Source organism: Peromyscus eremicus, chromosome 10 (assembly GCF_949786415.1).
Source record: "Peromyscus eremicus chromosome 10, PerEre_H2_v1, whole genome shotgun sequence".
NCBI classification, from domain to species: Eukaryota; Metazoa; Chordata; class Mammalia; order Rodentia; family Cricetidae; genus Peromyscus; species Peromyscus eremicus.
In genome coordinates this window covers 28,324,349-28,342,502 of record NC_081426.1, presented here as the reverse complement: position 1 = coordinate 28,342,502, position 18,154 = coordinate 28,324,349, and the positions used below count along the sequence as shown (strand labels likewise).

The following is an 18,154-nucleotide window of genomic DNA, read 5'->3' as shown; positions in this document are numbered from 1 at the left end:
GGTTTTTTGAAAGGATACAGCTGAATTAATTGTAAATATTAACATCCAGGTATTATTAATTGGATTTTTGCTTTCATTTCTTTGTGAGTACTTTTTCTTCCCTAGTGTTTTTTACTTTTATGACTGTCTTCAGCGTCCTGCTGGTGTATTTATACAGCATTTTAGTACCTGGCTCGGTCATTATGGAATCACCCTTGATATGTCTTATGGTTCCTTTGCATTCCAGCCACTGTTCCTGTTACCTCATCACTTCTCTGCCCCTGAACCATGAACATGTCCTCCAGACCAGTCTTCTTTCCCAGTCAGTGATTCTGTTTCCACTCAAGAGACCTGACCTCAGGAAGCCATGTTTCATGTTCCCATCCCAGTTATCTGGTCCCCTTTTTTCCTATACACAAGGAACGAAGCCCGGTATAGTTAAGTATGTCACTCATTCAGTTTAAGAGCTTAAATGTCACTTGGTGACACTGAAATCCCATTTATCTTTTCTCAGATCTCTTCTTCCCAAGTCAGTGTCCTTTTTTATCCCAAATGCAATGTTTATTGTCCCATATACATTTCCCTAAATATTAGTGTGCTGGTTAAACACACTAGTAATAACCTCAGAGTACCCAAAATGCATCAGTGTCACATTAAGGAAAATAAATCAAAGCATTTCCCTTGGAGGGATTTTATCAAGAGCAAGCCTAGATTTGTATTCTCTACTTCTCTCCCTGTATCTTCTGTCATCTCTCTGTAGCATATTGTTTCTGGCCTATCTGTAATCTGTCTGCTTTATGAGTCTGAATCTCTGCCTGCCTGAATGTTGTCTTGTCTTCTCTGTCCCTGTCTTTGTCCTTGTGTGTATCCCTCGAAAAGGCCTTTGCTTTGTATTTATTGAACAGCACAGAAAGAACCACATGGAGAAGGAATGAGGGATACTTTACAGAAATCTTTAACAAAGTTTTATAAGGGATGAAACATTACTGACTCTGGCTGACCACAATTGACACCCATAACAAACAGTACTGCAAACAGACTTATCAATTTATATTCATGTCACTTCTAACATTTATGGTGGGTATTTGCTTTAAAAGGTTGTATTCATCATATTTGCTGTTTTAACATGTATTACTGTATTAGGGTTCTCTAGAGGAAGAGAACTTACAGAATGAGTGTGTGTGTGTGTGTGTGTGTGTGTGTGTGTGTGTGTGTGTGTGTTTTATTAGAAGGGCTTCCAGGCTGTGGTCCAGCTAGTCCAACAATGGCTGGCTACCAACAGAAGGTCCAAGAACTCAGTAATTGTTCATTCCATGAAGCTGAATGTCTCAGCTGGTCTTCAGTATATTCCAGAATCCCAAAGAAGTGGGTTCTAATGCCAGTGAAGGAATGGACTTGCTAGTGAGAACAAGCAGGCAAAGAGAGCAAGCTTCCTCCTTTCATGTCCTTTATATAGGCTAATACCAGAAGGTGTGGCCAAGATTAAAGGTGGATCTTCCCACCTCAAAAGAGCTGTATTAAAGGTGTATCTCCTGTATCAAAGATCTGGATTAGAAGTGGGTCTTCCCACTTCAAATTATTTAATTAAGAAAAAAATCCCTTACAGATGTTCCTAGCCATTTGGATTTTAGTTAATTCCAGATGTAGTTGACAACCAAGAACAACAATCACAATTACCATAATCTATATACACTTATGCATTACTCATGGGTCGATGGCATGGAAGAATATATAACTTAAGATGTCAGATATGAGCTGGATGGTAGTGGCACACACCTTTAATCCCAGCACTTGAGAGGCAGAGGTAGGCAGATCTCTGGGTTCGAGGCCAGCCTGGTCTACATAGTGAGTTAGTTCTAGGACAGCCAGGGCTACACAGAAAAACACTGTCTTGAAAACAAAACAAAGCAAAACAAAACAAAAAAAAAAGATGTCAGCTATGCATTAGCTTAAGTTGTATGAATTGATTACATGAACAATCCAAGGCAAATAAGATTAGTTGTTACATTATTCTCTTAAAGGTGGGTTAAGCCAACAGGCTGAGTACTTAGTAAGATGCCATTTTTAAGTCCTTAAGTGACCCCAGGGTGTACTATTAACTTCGGCTATGAAGTCCAGCAAAAGTTACAATCTCTTTTAATGTAAGAGATATTTTCATAATAGTGTATCACCACATGAAAGGTGAGGCATTTGTTCTGATGCTTTAAACTTTTTTTTTTTTTTTTTTGGTGTTTTCGAGACAGGGTTTCTCTGTGTAGTTTTGGTGCCTTTCCTGGATCTCACTCTATAGACCAGGCTGGCCTTGAACTCACAGAGATCTGCCTGGCTCTGCCTCCTGAGTACTGGGATGTCGCCCGGCTTAATACTTTAAACTTCATGTGAATAATAGCTGATAATACTTATCCTCATACCACTAGCTGTTTTCTTTTAGCATTGTTTTTAAGGTTTATCCTTAACAGAAGCAGCTCTAGTTCATTCTTCTTGGTTGCTATACTGTATATCATTATACAAATTATACAAATACAATGGATTTTCACTATTTAAAACAGTGTTGAGGGGTTAGGAAGATAACTCAGTAGGTAAAGTGCTTGCAAGGATAGAAACTCTATCCCCAGACTCAGGTGTGGTGATATATGCTTGTAATTCCAACAATGGGAGGTGGAGATAGGTGGAGGCTTGCTGACCAAGCCAGTCTAGGCTACTTGACAATTCCAGGCCAGTGAGATATCTTCTCTCTCTCAAAAAGTAAATTGAGTAAATTAAATAAAAACATAGACAGCACCTAAAGAACATCACCCAAGGTTACCCTCTGGCCTCTACACTCACACACACATGCACCTGCACACACACATAGATAGATAGATAGATAGATAGATAGATAGATAGATAGATAGATAGATAGATAGATGAATTGAATAAATACAGTGCTGAGTGGGAAAGGTAGTGTTTTAGTGAATATTCTTTAACCTGTGCAAAGATTTTCTCACCATCGTTGCCCGACTGTTGCTGGGTGTGTTAATGAACAAGTTTCCTAGTGTCTAAATGGTGTTCCAGCTCACTCTCATATACAATGTGGACAGGGTCTCAAACTCATAAGCTCAAATGATCCTTCCTCCCCATCCTCCCATGAAGCTGGGTATACCACAATATGCCATTACCACAATGGCAAGTGTATACCACAATACCCAACTTGCTTATGTCATTTAAGAAATCTCTCCTTGCATGGCAATTATAAAGATGTTCAAATTCTGCATTTTGCAATATGTCTTTAATCCCACTAAAACCTATTTTTGTACATATGTGAGGTAGAGATTTGATTATTTTCCATTTGGATAGCTGCTTGCTATAACTATTGCTATCTTGAGAACTAAGTTTGTAATCTTTCTTCAAACAAGAGTGCTGGTATGCATGGCCTGATTCTAGACTCTCAGTTCTATACTGTTGGTGTATTGGTCTCTTCTGACTCTTGACTTGGTACAGTCTTATAGATGGATGTTTGCTGCCCTGACCACCCACTCCCCATCATGGTAGCCGCTTCCAAATTACCACACAGAGACTTAATATTATTTGTAAATGATCAGCTGATAGCTCAGGCTTTATTTATCTAAATTAACCCATTTTTATTAATCTATGTTTTGCCACATGGCTCATGACTTTACCTGTCCTCTAGCACATCTTGCTTCTTGGGTAGCTCACTGGCATCTCTCCTGGCTCTGGCCTCCTTCTTCCCATCATTCTCAGTTTGGCTTTCCCACCTAACTTCCTGCCCAGCTACCTGCCTATCAGCTTTTATTAACCAATGAGAGTAATACATATCTATAGTGTAGACAAGGATTGTTGTCTGTCAGATGTCACTGAAGAGAAGAGAAGCATTAGGTACTTGGGTCTTAAATTGAAGGTGCTAGGTATTGCTGATGTCTCATTGTAGGGAAGCTTTTTTTTCTTTTCTTTCTTTCTTTCTTTTTTTTTTTTTTTTTTTTTTTTTTCAAGACAGGGTTTCTCTGTGTAGCTTTGCGCCTTTCCTGGGACTCACTTGGTAGTCCAGGCTGGCCTCGAACTCACAGAGATCTGCCTGGCTCTGCCTCCCGAGTGCTGGGATTAAAGGCGTGCGCCACCACCGCCCGGCCTTTTCTTTTTTTATTAAGAAATTTTCTGTTCATTTTATATACCAACCACAGATCCCCTCCCCTCCCCTCCCTCCTCTCACCACCCCCCCAGTCTTCCCTCCCATCCCACTCCCTGTTTCCCACCTCCTTCAATGCAAGGCCTCCCATGGGCAGTCAGTAGAGCCTGATACACTCAGTTGAGGCAGGTTCAAGCTCCTCCCTCTGGACCAAGGCTGCTCGAGGTGTCCCACCATAGGCAGTGGGCTCCAAAAAGCCTGCTCATGCCTTAGGGAAGGGTCCTGATCCCACTGCCAGGGGGCCCCTTAAGCAGATCAAGCCTATGCAGAGGGCTTAGTCCAGTCCCATGCAGGCCCCACAGCTATTGGTCCATAGTTCATCAGTTCCCACTAGTTTGGTTTGGTTGTCTGTACATTTCCCCATCGTGAGCTTGATGCCCCTTGCTCATAGAATGGTAGGCAAGCATTTTTATGGAAGAATGTTTAGTACTAGCTCTTACAGAGCATATGCATTATTAAAGAAGCTTCCAGCAGTTGATGTCTTACACTAGTGTTAGTTATTTGGAGGTGAATGCAGGAAGAGCTAGCATTTTTCACTGTAGCTCCCACATGGCAGGATTCTCATAATGAACTGAATGAATTCTAGTTCAAAATCCTAAGAATATTTTTGACAGCTAATATATATTTTATAGAAGACCCTTTTACAATTTTAAGAAAATAATTATTTTTTCAAAACAATATAGTTAAAATACTTAATGTTTTAACAAAAGATATTATGTCCCTCTGGGCAGTTTAATCACCACTTGAAAATCTGAACATGACCGTTTTCATCTGAAGGACATTTGGATTCTTTCCAGTTTTCAGCTGTTACAAATAAATCTGTTAGAAACATCAATATTCAGGTTTTCATGTTAGTTTACATCTCCATTTCTTTGAGATAAGTGCCTATGACTGCAATTGTTGGATCAAGTGTTTTTAAATATATGCCTGAACACTATATGTTGATATTCTAAATGATTTTTTGTGTGTATATTCATGAAGGATATTGATCTGTGTCTGGTTTTGGTATCAGGGAAATACTAGTGTTATAAAATGAATTGGGAAGTAGTCTTTCCTCTTATATTTCTGGACAATATTGTGTGAAAGTATAACTCTCTAAATATTTGGTAGACTCCTTTGATGAAATAACCTTGGCCTAGGGTCAATATCCTGTTACAGGTTGTCTTTCACACACATACACACACACACACACACACACACACACACACACACACACATTCTTTTAAGACAGGATCTCACTATGCAGTCCTGGCTGCCCTGGAAGTCACTATGTAAACCAGGATGACCTCAAACTTAGAGAGATCTACCTGCCTCTGCCTCCTGAGGGCGAGCAGCACTAGACAGTTGTGAGCTGACATGTGGGTGCTGAGAATTGAACCTGGATCCTCTCTCTGGAAGAGCAGCCAGTGCTCTTAACCATTAAGCTATCACTCCAGCCCCTCTTGATATCCATTTCATAGTGTGTTTTTGTCTAGGTTGTAATATGCACATGTGTATTGCTAACAGCATTCTCTGCATTTTCTGCGTACTAATCTGCCTTCAATATTAATCTTTTCTTTCTTCTCTTTTTTTCTTTGTTAGTCTAGTGAGAATTTTGATAATTTTAGTGATCTTTTCAAATAACCAAGTACTTGGTCCGTTGAGTTCTCCCACCATTTTCAGTTGGTTGGTCTCTGTTCCTTATTATTCCTACTCTTCTGCTTGATTTGGGTTTATTTTTCTCTCCTTCTAGTTTATTATTATTATTAGATTATTGCTTAAGACTTTCTTTTCCCTTTTCTCTATATCTAATTTGTTTTAGTGCTGTGAACTTCCCTCTTAGTGCTGCTATAGCTATACTAAACACAATTTGATACATTATATTTTGTCAAAAAAAATGGATGAAGCAGAACTTAACAACAGGAAGACTTTACCCAAGTTTACTGCAATAGGACAGGGAAGCTGAACTCAGCTCTAAATACAGCAGGGGTGGCTAGAGACTTCACACATACAGCAGGGGGAGGGGGTTAGTGCATGAAAAATTACAGAGAGGAGCTTGGCTAGGTGTCTAGGTGGGAGGATTCTAACTAAATTCAGCCACAAATCTTTTCTTTGGTGTTGACGACAGAAAAGGCTGTTTGTCTCAAAGTTTTCTGTCTTGCAAGGTTGCAAGTAACAGTAGTCTTTTGTTAGAATTTTTTGTTTGTTTATTAGTTTGGTTTTTGTCTGTAGCTATTGGCTTCCCTAGCACCCAGTTTGAGACACATTAGGCATAGAAAAATTGTGGACCTCACTTCTAATTCTATGAACTTTGTAGTCCCTGACCATTCTGCTTTCTATCTAGCTTTCAGAGTTCTTTTTCTTTCCAGTATCATAGTGCCCAGGGTTTTAGTTGTGCCTAAGGACAGGAACAGGGAAAATATGTTTACGCCACTTTCCTGGAAACAGAAGCAGCTTTGACTGAACAAAATACTTCATAGCACAAAGATGGTTTTGAAATACTATCTGATATGTATTCATTCCTGCCCTCTTGCTTTTGAGAGGCTGCCAGCCATTGGGGCTGAGGCTTCTGTCTCTCCACAGAGAGAGGAGATACCGTTGAGAATAAATGAATCCTGCTCAGTTCTGGCTCTCAATTAGAACTAGAGAGAAAGTACAGCAGAAAGAGACTTAGGAGGGCTTTACTCTGTATTTTAAGTTGAATTTCAGAAGTTCACCGCAGCACCCAGACTCAGCCTGGCATTTGTCAATTTAACATACTAAGGACACACTGGAATCTGCAGGACCCACTTTTGGGAAGGAGACAAGCAGCTCCTCTGAACTTGGAACAGGTGCTGAGAGGGAAGTGACCATGGAGTTTAGAGTTGAGCTGGGTGGCAGAGGGAAGGAGAGCTCTGAAAAGGTCCTAGCCCTGCCCCTGTGTGTTAGAATCCAGTGTGAGGGGAACAGCCAGAGGAGCGCATACAACCTGCTGTCTCTGGGGTTTGGAACTGTCTCCCAACCCCTAAGATTAGAGGAGCAGTCTTTCCAGCAGCATCAGGTTAACACACAGTGTACGTTTGCAGGTGAGGCCTATAGTTGTTCTTCTGCACAGTCTCCATGAGATCAATAAGCTCCTGGGTCCTGTATGCCTCTAGTGTAGAAATGACGGCCTCTACATCTTCCACTTCTATCTGCACCCTGGAAGGGAGCTGTGACTAGTGCAGTCTAAGGCTGGCTCCAAAAGGAAAGCATAGCTGAGTTTCAGAACACAACGGTGTCACCAAGGTTAAATACAGGGCCAGGACAGCAGACAGGGACATCATACACTGGCTGCAGTGAGCTCACAGGCTGTAGTCCTGTTGTAGACACTTCATCCAGAGAAGCAGACAAGTGCAGGTAGCCAAGGTAGAAAGCAGCAAAGCTAGCAAGATGAGGGTAGTCCCAAGCTGGTAGCATGGGACCTTCCTGCTAGTGTCATGGAGTTATATGAATTCTCCCACCATCCACCATCACTGATATCACTTTGGGAAGGAGCACAAGTAGAGGGAGAATGGTGGGGTGGGGTGAAACTATACTGAATGATGCTTTTCCCAAAACCCTAATCTGAATTTAAAGTGCTGCTGATCTATGCATTCATTCAGCTGAATACACAAACCTAAACTCAAGTTGATTTACACAGTTAAGGATATTTCTCAGCCTACCTGTGTCAGAAGTCTTAGGAAGGGCTAACTTCAGGCAAAATCTAACCATAGGAGCAGGCCCAGCAGATTCTTTCCCATTCCTCACTGTCACTACCTACATGGCCCTAGCAGATCTTGGAAGCAGTTGCTCAATTTCTCTCCAGTATGAAGGAAAAATATCTCTGTGACTCTTCTGTTAAAGTCTGAGGAAGAGTATTTTGCAGCTACCCTCAACAAACAACTTTGTCTGTACCCAATTGATGGAGACTCTTTTACTGTATGTGTGTGGAAGGGTATAACCCCATGTGTACAAGTGCTCATGTCCCTGTGCATGTGAAGGCTCAAGGCTGACACCAGGAATCTTCCTCATTCTTCCACCTCATTCTCTGAGGCAAGGTCTTTTACTCAGACTCAGAGCTCACTGATAAGGCTAGTTAGCCTCCTTAGACAGTTTGCTGTGGGATCCCCTGTCTCAGCTTTCTGAGCTGAAATACAGATGGGCCAACATGACCACCCAGCATTTATGTGGGTTCTAATCACAGGAATTCTAAGAATTCAAATTCCAGTTTTCATGCTTGCATGGCAAACCCTTTTAGCCACTGAGCCATCTCCCCAACAGTTATAAACAAATTTAAATGTTTTTAACTTTATGGGATCTGCTCTCTCCTTCCACCTTTACATGGGTTCCAGGAATCAAAGTTGGGTTATCAAGCTTATGTAGCACATGCTTTAACCACTGAGCCATCTGGACAGCCCACCAGTAGCTGAAATGTTTTTAATTTTTTAATGAAATTAAAATTAAAAATTTAATGAAAAATCCTGCTGCTTCTGAAGTTCGGCAGTAAAGTCTAAACCTTAATAATAATGTGTTAGTATTAGTTCATTAATTGAAATGTACATTTACTTCATCTTAGTCATCACTGTCAAAATACATGTGATAATTGATTTCAAGTAGGAAAGATTTACTTTTAAAATGTTACTAGATTTCTTTATAAGTATATGCACATGCCATAGCACATTGGTTCTCTTCTTCTGTCATGTAGCTCTAGGAGATGGGGAAAACACCTTTATTGGCTGAGCCAATGTATAAGCCCAAGTTCAGCAGGTTCATACAAACCAAATACCGTATCATCCAGCCATCAAACTCCAAAGTCTATCAAATTTACTTGAAAATTTATGTCTATACAAAATCCTTGCATAAATAAATATGAAGGCAAATTTATTATTGCTAAAACATGGAAGCAACCAAGATTTCCTTCAATGGATTAATAAGCTATGATGTATCCCTTCAGAGAAATATTTTTCAGTGATAAAAAGGAACAGTCTTATATTTTTGGTTGTGAGCCTAGCCTTTAATGGCTGAGCCATCTCTCCAGCCCAGGAACAGTCTTTAAACCATAAAAAGACATGAATGAGGAACTGGCTCATTGGTAAAGAGCACTTGCTGTTCTTGCAGAAGACCCAGGTTCAGTTCCCAGCACCCACGTGGTGACTCACAATTATGCATAACTATGTGTAACTTGGGAATCTGACAATCTTTTCCAACCTCCACTGGCACATACAGACAGGCAAAACACCCATACACATAGACTAAAATAAGAAATCTTAAAATTAAAAAAATGATTGAATCAGTTGTGCTGACAGGTGCCTGTATCTCTAGCATTTGGGAGGCAAAGATAGAAAGATGGAGAGTGGAAGCCAACCTGGCTGCATTTGGAGACCCGCCTGGATAGAAAATACCTAAGTTCATAGCAGTGATGAGTCCTGTTGGTGGAGAGTTGATGTGATGTGGTGAGGACATGGTCTTTCTCCAGAAAACTCATGAGATTAACTGTGGGAACCCACCCTGTAGATAACACAGGTCATAGACTGGAGACCTAGGCAGAATAAAAGAGGGGAAATGACTGAAAAACAGCCAAGTGTTGGCACCCCCTTTTCTCAGCTTCCTGGCCAACCATGCTGGAAACTGTTGAGCTACAACATGCCCTTGCCAACATGTCATGATGCAATGAACCCTCTGAGATTGGGAACCAAAATAAATCTTTTCTCCTATAATTTTTTTTAGGTTTTGTGGTCACAGTGACACAGAAGTAACTAACACAGTGTGATTGCCTTAACTGTGGACTCTGCTTAGTGACCTACTTTCCATGTGTATAGTATAGACAAGAAGAAAATTCAAGAGCAGTTTTATAAAGAGAGGCCTAGAATACTGCCTCATTCAGTGTGGTCGGTCCTGTGGATAGCCTGTGTCCTGACACCACAGGGCAAGGATGACATCTCACTTCTATGACACTCTTCCTAAGAACACAATTCCACTGCTACCATGAAGAAAATACTAGACAATCCCAACCTTTTAGAGGGTAGGGTTTCCTACCTAACCAGCCCTCCTCAAAATTGTAAAACATGATGAGAAACTGACAGCCAGGAGGACCCTAAGGAGACATGATGACTTATTGTCATATATGAAAGAGATTGTGTTTTAAAAATGCAGTGAGAACAAAGCACAGACCTTAGAGGATGGAAATGCCCCCAGTCAGTTTAGTTGTGGCAAACTTCAAGATGCTCACTGGGTGAAACTGGATGGGGACACGCAACAACTCTTCTTTCTGTCTTTACAACTTTGCTCTAAAAACAAAACGTTTATTTTTCTTTAAAATCCACTCCACACAATAGACAATTCCATGGATGTTTCTGGTCTTTATAAACAAAAATAAATACATGTTTTTAGGAGTTGATTTATTTAGTTTTACTAGCTTTGCTCTGTAGACATATTGGGGACACTTCATAGAAGCAATTCTGGTTGAAATGCTTTTTCTTGTTCAGCGATTTTATATTCCTCTAGCGTTGATTGTAGGGCACAGCATTTCTCTGGCTTGTGCTCGTAGCTGACACTGTTGTGACTGCTCCTGTCAGCTCTAAAGGCACTGATTACTGACTGAAGTCCTCTGCTAAAGTGGATCCCTCACTCCCATTCATGCCTCAACAAGTCATATCGGACAGAGTATCCATGGCCAGGTATCAAAAAAGAAGGTGCTGCTCAAGTCATCCTACTAGCTGTCAGCAGTAGTGGAAGAGGAAAAGCTAAAGTCTTGTCTTCCAGGAAAGAAAAGAAGTTCTTTCTTAGGATAACAATCTTCCATATGACCAAAGGACAAGATGTATATTTTAACTTTTCCTGGGGTGGTTAAAATGCACTATGTAAATTAAATACTTGTAGAATTTTCTATCATACTATTATTTGATATATTGTAAAAACAAAATCTTCCTTTGTAATTCATCTAAGCACAATAAACTAAACGTCCTACTTTCTCAGGACTAATAGAAAACTCACATATTCCCTTTATTTTGGTAAAACAGCTGTCATTAAAGTGACATGCTGTGTTCTGGAGGACATAGTGTTAGAACCTGAGCACCTATTTGCTGGTTGGTCCCAACCATACAGTGCTTTCCAGGAGCTGTCAGCTGTGAGTGTTGACTGCAGTTTGGCTGGATGCTGGGCTGACTCTGATAGAGGGGGAACACAGGCCTATTTTAGACAGCTTTAGACAGTGAAATTACTCAGAATGAGTAAGCTTTGTACCGGCTATTTACTGTGTTGAAAAACAATCCCCATTTCCTAGTTAGTTTAGAATTTCAGTGTCTATATGGTACATAGTTAGTCTGAACGAATGTTGGATTTTGTCATTGCCCTTTTCTGCTCTATTATGATGTTATTGTTTTTAAAGCCCTTTATCCCATGAATGCTATGTATTAATTGTTTTGGATTTTCATTTTGTCTTTTTTTTTTTTCCTTTGGAACTGAGGACTAAACCCAGGGCCTTGTGCTTGCTAGGCAAGTGCTCTACCACTGAGCTAAATCCCCAACCCCTGTTTTGGATTTTTAAACAGACCTTGCATTCCTAAGTCAATTCTCTCTTGGTCCTGATATATAATCCTTTTTCTATGTTACTGGATTTGGTTTATTAATAATTTGTTAAGAATTATTGTGCCTATGTTTAAGAATGTTGGTTAGCATTTTCTTCCTTCTGCTGCCTGGTTTTAGTAACAGGGTGTCACTGATTCCATATGAAAAACTCCTCACTCTTTGTTCTGGAAATACCTTTTAGTGCCAGGGTGCTTTTCTGTTTGTTTTGTAGATTTATTTCAGTAGTTTATATTTTGTGTCTATGTGATTTGCAAGCAAAATTCAATATAAGCTTTTCTTTGCATTACCTTAAATCAAATGTTATCTTAATCAAGTGAGTAAGTAATCTTTTTTTGTTTATTCTTTGAAAAATTAATGCATGTACATAAATATGTTAATCGTATCCACACCCCACTTCACCAATCCAAATTCCCCTAGGACCTCCCAACATCTCCTTCCAATTTTATGTCTCTTTTAAATTTTATTTTTAACCCACTGATTCCAATTAGTGATGCTCAAATGTTCATGGATATGTGGTCATCCACTGGGGCATAAGTAACCTACCAATGGCCACTTTACCCACAAAGAAAAATGACTCTCTCCTCCCCATCAGCTATCAACTGCCAGCGAGAAGTGAGGTTTCAGTGGCCTCTCCCCTGTCGATGTTAGAAATTTTAACTGGTTTGATCTTGTGCAGGTCTCAGTTTCCCTGCCAAGCTGGGTTTGGTTTGGTTTGGTTTTGTGTTGTGTTGTGTTTTGTTTTGTTTTTCAAGACAGTGTTTCTTTGGTAGCCTTGGCTGTCCTAGAACTAGCTCTGTAAATAAGGCTGGCCTCAGACTCACATAGATCCACCTGCCTCTGCCTCCTCAGTGCTGGGATTAAAGGAGTGTGCTGCTGCCCACCAGCTCAAGCTGGAATTTTAACTGGCTTGATCTCATGCAGGTCTTGTGCAGGTAACCACAACTGTTGTGAGTTCATATGTGCAAGGAAGATGAAATACTTGCCTTGTACCTTTTGTGTGAGACCTAAAAGAGTCACCTGCAAAATGGATTTTAATGGTCAGCCTCTGGCACAGTATAATTCATCACACCTAGTCAGTGGGTCAAGACCAACGAGTACCCAGAAAACTCCACTACCAGACAAAGTAGCCTGTTGTCCACTATAGTGCTAAGCATAGAAAGGTGCAATGATAGTAGAAACAGGATGGAATATGGCTGTTATCTATTATTATTATCATCCTCATCTACTGTCATTACCCTGGTAAAGGTGGAAAGCCAAGGCACCCAAGAAAATCCCTTGAGGGCTTGCAAGTGATACCACCACTGTTAGCCATAAGCTAAGGCCAAGGCAGGTACCAAGCACCAGGAGCAGGGGAGGGGCTGCACAAAGCTGAGACCAGAACTTTCATTTTAAAGTGTGGTGGGGATTTTGTTTTCTTGTGATTTTAGGCAGTACAAAAGATGAAACCTTGGGCCTTGTACATGATCATTAAGTGCTACATTCCAGCTTAAAGAGTGCTTTTAAATTAAAATATAATGCACAGATTTCCTAGAAATTTACCTTTAGCATATTACATGGACTTTTAAAATTAAGAAGGTTAGGCCAGCCTGGGCTACCAAGTGAGTTCCAGGAAAGGCCCAAAGCTACACAGAGAAACGCTGTCTCGAAAAACCAAAAATAAATAAATAAATAAATAAATAAATAAAATAAAATTAAGAAGGTTCATAATTTGGGCTACCGTCAAGTCACTGCATGTATTACAGACTCACACAGGCCAGAGCCAAAGCTATTCTCACACTTGCTAATTGTGATTAGTGGTGTCTCCATTGAAACTTTTACATTAGGCATTTGTATTATATGCTAATATGCTTAGGCATGGCATATTGACATTATATATTTAATAAAATACTATGTATTTTAAATACTCTTGAATGGTACAGATTAAGTTAGGAGTAGATATTTCAACTAAAGCTATTATCTTATTAACAGAATATCCAAGGTATCTCCAAGCATCCAATTCAGATTTCTAAGCCTCGGAATTTTAAAGGTAACACATTGCTTCCTCTCCTGCTAAAATCTTTAGAGCATTTCTTAAAACCAAGAAGTTTTTATATTACTTTCTTACAATGTAACTATACTTTCCTGAAGTATTCCTCTGTGTTTGCATGACCAGTATTTAAGCCTACATTGAAAAAATAAAAAGCAGCTGAAGTGATATAGTACCTCCCTTTTAGCAGTTTTACACATTAAAATAGATGGTAATTATACCAGGGAAATATCTCCCTTCCCACTATCCTTCCCCCACCAACTTCCCAATAAAGAACAAACAAAAGCACACACAACAGCACTGGCTTTTAATAAAATCTAAAGTTTTCTGAAGGTGTTTATAAAAACATATGAAAAATCTTCTTTCCTTTGAGCTATCCCACTGTAATGCTGATGGTCATATTTCTTAAAAAGGAAAAATTCTCATCTCGTAAAGAGTGCTAGGATGTCCACTCCCAATAACCCGTGACCATGTTGGTTCTGCTTTGCTGTGCGCATTGACCAAGGAGGCACAATAATACCACCAAAGCCAAGAGCGCTCCTTTCTAAATACACAGTCACCTTGAGCAGGAACAAGAGGAAACCACAGCACCTGTGTCTCAGCTGCCCTTCTGTGGCGTCTCCAGTGGGAACCATGGAGAGGTCTGCATGGCCTCTGCATAGATCTTCCAGTCAGTGAGGCTCTCTCCAGTGCTTTACTTGAGTGGTTTGGGCGTCAGTGTCTGACTTTTTCCTTTCTTTATCATAACTCTAGACAGAACAGAAATTTTTATTATCTTCCAGTGCTATTTATTTTGTAATTGTATTAATAGAAGTAGTCACAAAATTAAAAATCTAAACTTTTATTTGTGTATGATATTAAAATAACTTTGTATGAAGAATTGCTGCCAGTAAGTTGACAGTGAGACTCACCACATGCTTTTGAAATGACAATTCAGGTAAAGAAGAGGAGACTGTCACCATCTCCCCAAGAACCCTGTTTGTTTCCTCTGAAGGCCATACCTTCTTGGCAGCAGGTACATGCATAAGATGGTGGAGGGATGCCACTGTTACACTATAGCTCACTTTGTGCATTTTCATACTTTAAATATTTACCAACTAAATAATACAAAGATGCATATAGAACTCACTCTTGCAAATAAATCCTAAAGCAAACAATTATATGAAGCAAAAATTTCTTATTTCTTATACACTTTAAATAATAACAGGTCTTTGGCTTTCAGGGTCCCCTCATTTGCTGGCATAGCTCATTCAATCTGCTTCCTCCTCCTTTGCCCTCCCTCTATTCCCTCCCCTTGCTGACTCAAGCAGCCCTGCTAGCCACTGTGCCCCTGTACTTCAAGCCCCTACAGCCCTCCCTTTTTCCCTCTTCTGTCTTTGTTCATTGTAATATTCTTGAGGACTAGAAGCAGGGGAGCTGACCACCCCATGTCACCAGCTTCCCTCATACACACTACTCTCAACCAAACCATACCTTGATCCAATTTTTTCATTTCTCTCCCTCTGACATACCAAATGATTTACTCAGAATGTCTCCTAGAGTGTAAGTTCCATAGAAGAAGGGTTCTGTGTCTATATTGTTTATTAACACATCCCAGCGGGGTCCTGACACACAGGAGGCCCTTCATAAAATCGTGATGGATGTAGTTAATGAATGAACATTGTCCATCCCTTTGCTGACCTTGCAAGAGGGAGAACAGGTCTATAGAACTGCTGGCATAGAAAAGAGCCAATAGTCCAAAGGGTAAGGGAGTCTGGCAGATGGGAAGAGGTGTGTTGACCTTGAGCCCCATGGGGGGCAGTCTGAGAGTGGCTTGGGGTGAATCAATGATAGGGGTACCATGGGTGAATTCAAAATTGACTGAGAACTCTGTCTCACAGACTTTTCACAGATTGAATTGCGCATTCTTGCACATTTATCTGGGGATCCAGAGCTTTTGAAGTTATTCCAGGAATCTGAAAGAGATGATGTATTTTCTACCCTGACTTCACAGTGGTAAGATAACAAAAGAACAGTGTTATCAGATCTGCAGGAATGCTGACATGATTTTAAAAGTCTGAAGTTATTCCAAAGCTATTTTCATGAGAAAGAAGTTAAGTTTTTCTCTAGTAGTTAATTGTTTTGAAAAGAAGAGTATATGACTAAGATGCTAAAAGCTTCCTAATTATGAAAGAACTGATGACCTGTCCCACTAAAAACAAGTGTAAAGGGAATGAAAATATAGTAAGTGCGAGTCACAGGAGAAGGAGCTCAGGTGATGGATGTGTGATCTGTGGGAGTCCTATTAGAAGGCCATTGTCCTCTCTGTGCCTGCCTAACCCCTGCCATTCAGAGGGCAGGAACATATGGGCCTCAGGTGGCAGCCCTCAACTCTGTGGCTCACTGTTTGAATTCCAGTAGCCAGTGACTTCAGGTTTTGTTGAGGTGTGCCTCTCTGCCTTTGGAGTCTATCTGTTTTTCTGAATCACCATTCTTGGGCACTAACTTTTCTTCCTCCCAGTGGAAGACCAGCTAGCTGCCAGGCAGGTGGACAGAGTAGGTGCAGGGTTCTGATCTCACATATCCCTCTGATCTGGAGTAACAGGGTGCCCCATGGAACTCACTGCAATCATCTGCGATACCTCACTTTCCAAGCAGAATAGTGCTGTCCAGTTAAAGGAGGTCACCTGGCTCTGCTCTGATGAGGAAAAACTAGAGACTGTAACTGGCTTGGACCATGAGAGAGGCTCACATAAACTATGTCACTGCAGCAGAGAGTCAGGATTCTACTATAAGGAAGAGAAGGAACAGGGTAGCTGCTGGTGGGAGACCCCTGCCTCAGCTGTCACTATCCCCTCTCTGCAGCCACAGGTGCCAACTTCTCACCTTAAGCCTCTTCCATCAAACTGCTCCCTGTGACTTCCTCCTTTTCCCTCACCTTCATCTCACCTGTCAACTGCTTCTGTCAGGAGCTTCCAGAAAGAGTGTCCCTGGCCTCACAAGGCCCTGCACTTGCCTCTTAAGTACTCATTTCTGTTGTCAGTCTTCCCTGGCATGTGACCATCATGGGGTCAGGACTGTACACCTCCAGCTTAGGCACCAGCTGCTATGGCCCACTTACTGGTCTTCTCTGGCTAGTCCTCAGCACACTGGTATCTACTTTGCTCAAGCCTCTACTTTGTACTCAGGAAGGCCCTTCCCCAACTTCATCAAAGCATGCCTTGCACTCAGGACTTCAAGAGCCCTCTTTGACACACCAACCTGACTTTCCCCAGCTCAGTTGCTCCTAATGCCTAATGTACATATGCAATGTAGCACCAGTTCTGTTCCCTGCTGCACCCTACTAAGCTCTGGGTCTTACAGAGCATCTGCTCAGTGAATGTGGGGTAAGTGGAGAGTGCAGAGTCTAGGCTACCCTATGCATTCACCAGAATACCAGGACCACATACTCTTATTTGAGTAATAAAAGTCAGGTAATATTTTATGTAACAGAGCTAGGGTTGAGGGTACTATATATAGTATATATATAGTACTACTGTATGCTAAACTGAACTTGAGAGTGAGTAACCATGGAAATTGTGTTTAATGAGGCAGCAGGGAAATTGGCAGATACAAGGAATAACAGTGTGGTGGTTTGAGTAAGAATGGCCCCTATAGTCTCATATATTTGAATGTTTAGTCACTTAGGAGTATGGCCTTGTTGGAGGAAGTGTGTCACTGGGGGTGGGCTTTGAGGTTTCAAAAACTCATACCAGGTCTAGTCTCTGTCTCTGTCTCTGTCTGTCTCTGTCTCTGTCTGTCTCTCTCTCTCTCTCTCTCTGTCTCTCTCTCTCTGTCTCTCTGTCTCTCTCTCTGTCTCTCTCTGTCTCTCTCTCTCTCTCTCTCTCTCTCTCTCTCTCTCTCTCTCTCTCTCTCTCTCTCTCTCTCTCTCCTATAGGTCAGGATGTAGCTCTCAACTACTTCTCCAACACCATGCCTGCTATGCTCCCTGCCGTGATGACAATGGACTAAACCTCTGAAACTGTAAGCCCCAATTAAATGCTTTCTTTTATAAGAATTGTCTTGGTCATGGTGTCTCTGCACAGCAATAGAACAGTGACTAAGACAAGCATAATCCTTACTAAGTAAGGAAGAGAGGTTCTGGTTAGAAGTGAGGGATTTTACGTCGTAGAGGATGTGATCAGGAGCCAAGTCCAGCTTATAAGCATTAGCTCAGAGTCTTGCCACCTGCCACCTTCTAGGGACTTCCTGTCACCATCCTCTGCCCTCCTCCTTAGCCTCCTGACCTTTACCCTGACCCTCTGCAATGCTGTCCTTTAACACAAGTGGGCTCTAACCTGGCCAACGCCCTCTCTCTCAGATGCTACTTTCCTTAGTCTTAATGCCACCAGATGCACATTTGGTCCTCACTGGCCTGCTCC

The 18,154-nt window shown here is 41.1% G+C and overlaps 1 protein-coding gene across 4 annotated transcripts in view; it reads left to right on the top strand.

The window, feature by feature from the left end:
* Positions 1-18,154, top strand: part of Poln (DNA polymerase nu) — a 148,946-nt gene that overhangs the window by 75,314 nt on the left and 55,478 nt on the right. For all 4 annotated transcript variants that reach the window (XM_059275704.1, XM_059275703.1, XM_059275705.1 and 1 more), the window contains 3 exons: positions 13,697-13,754; positions 14,692-14,769; positions 15,635-15,749. In XM_059275704.1, coding sequence (XP_059131687.1) covers positions 13,697-13,754; positions 14,692-14,769; positions 15,635-15,749 — 251 coding nt within the window. The remainder of the gene's footprint in view (positions 1-13,696; positions 13,755-14,691; positions 14,770-15,634; positions 15,750-18,154) is intronic.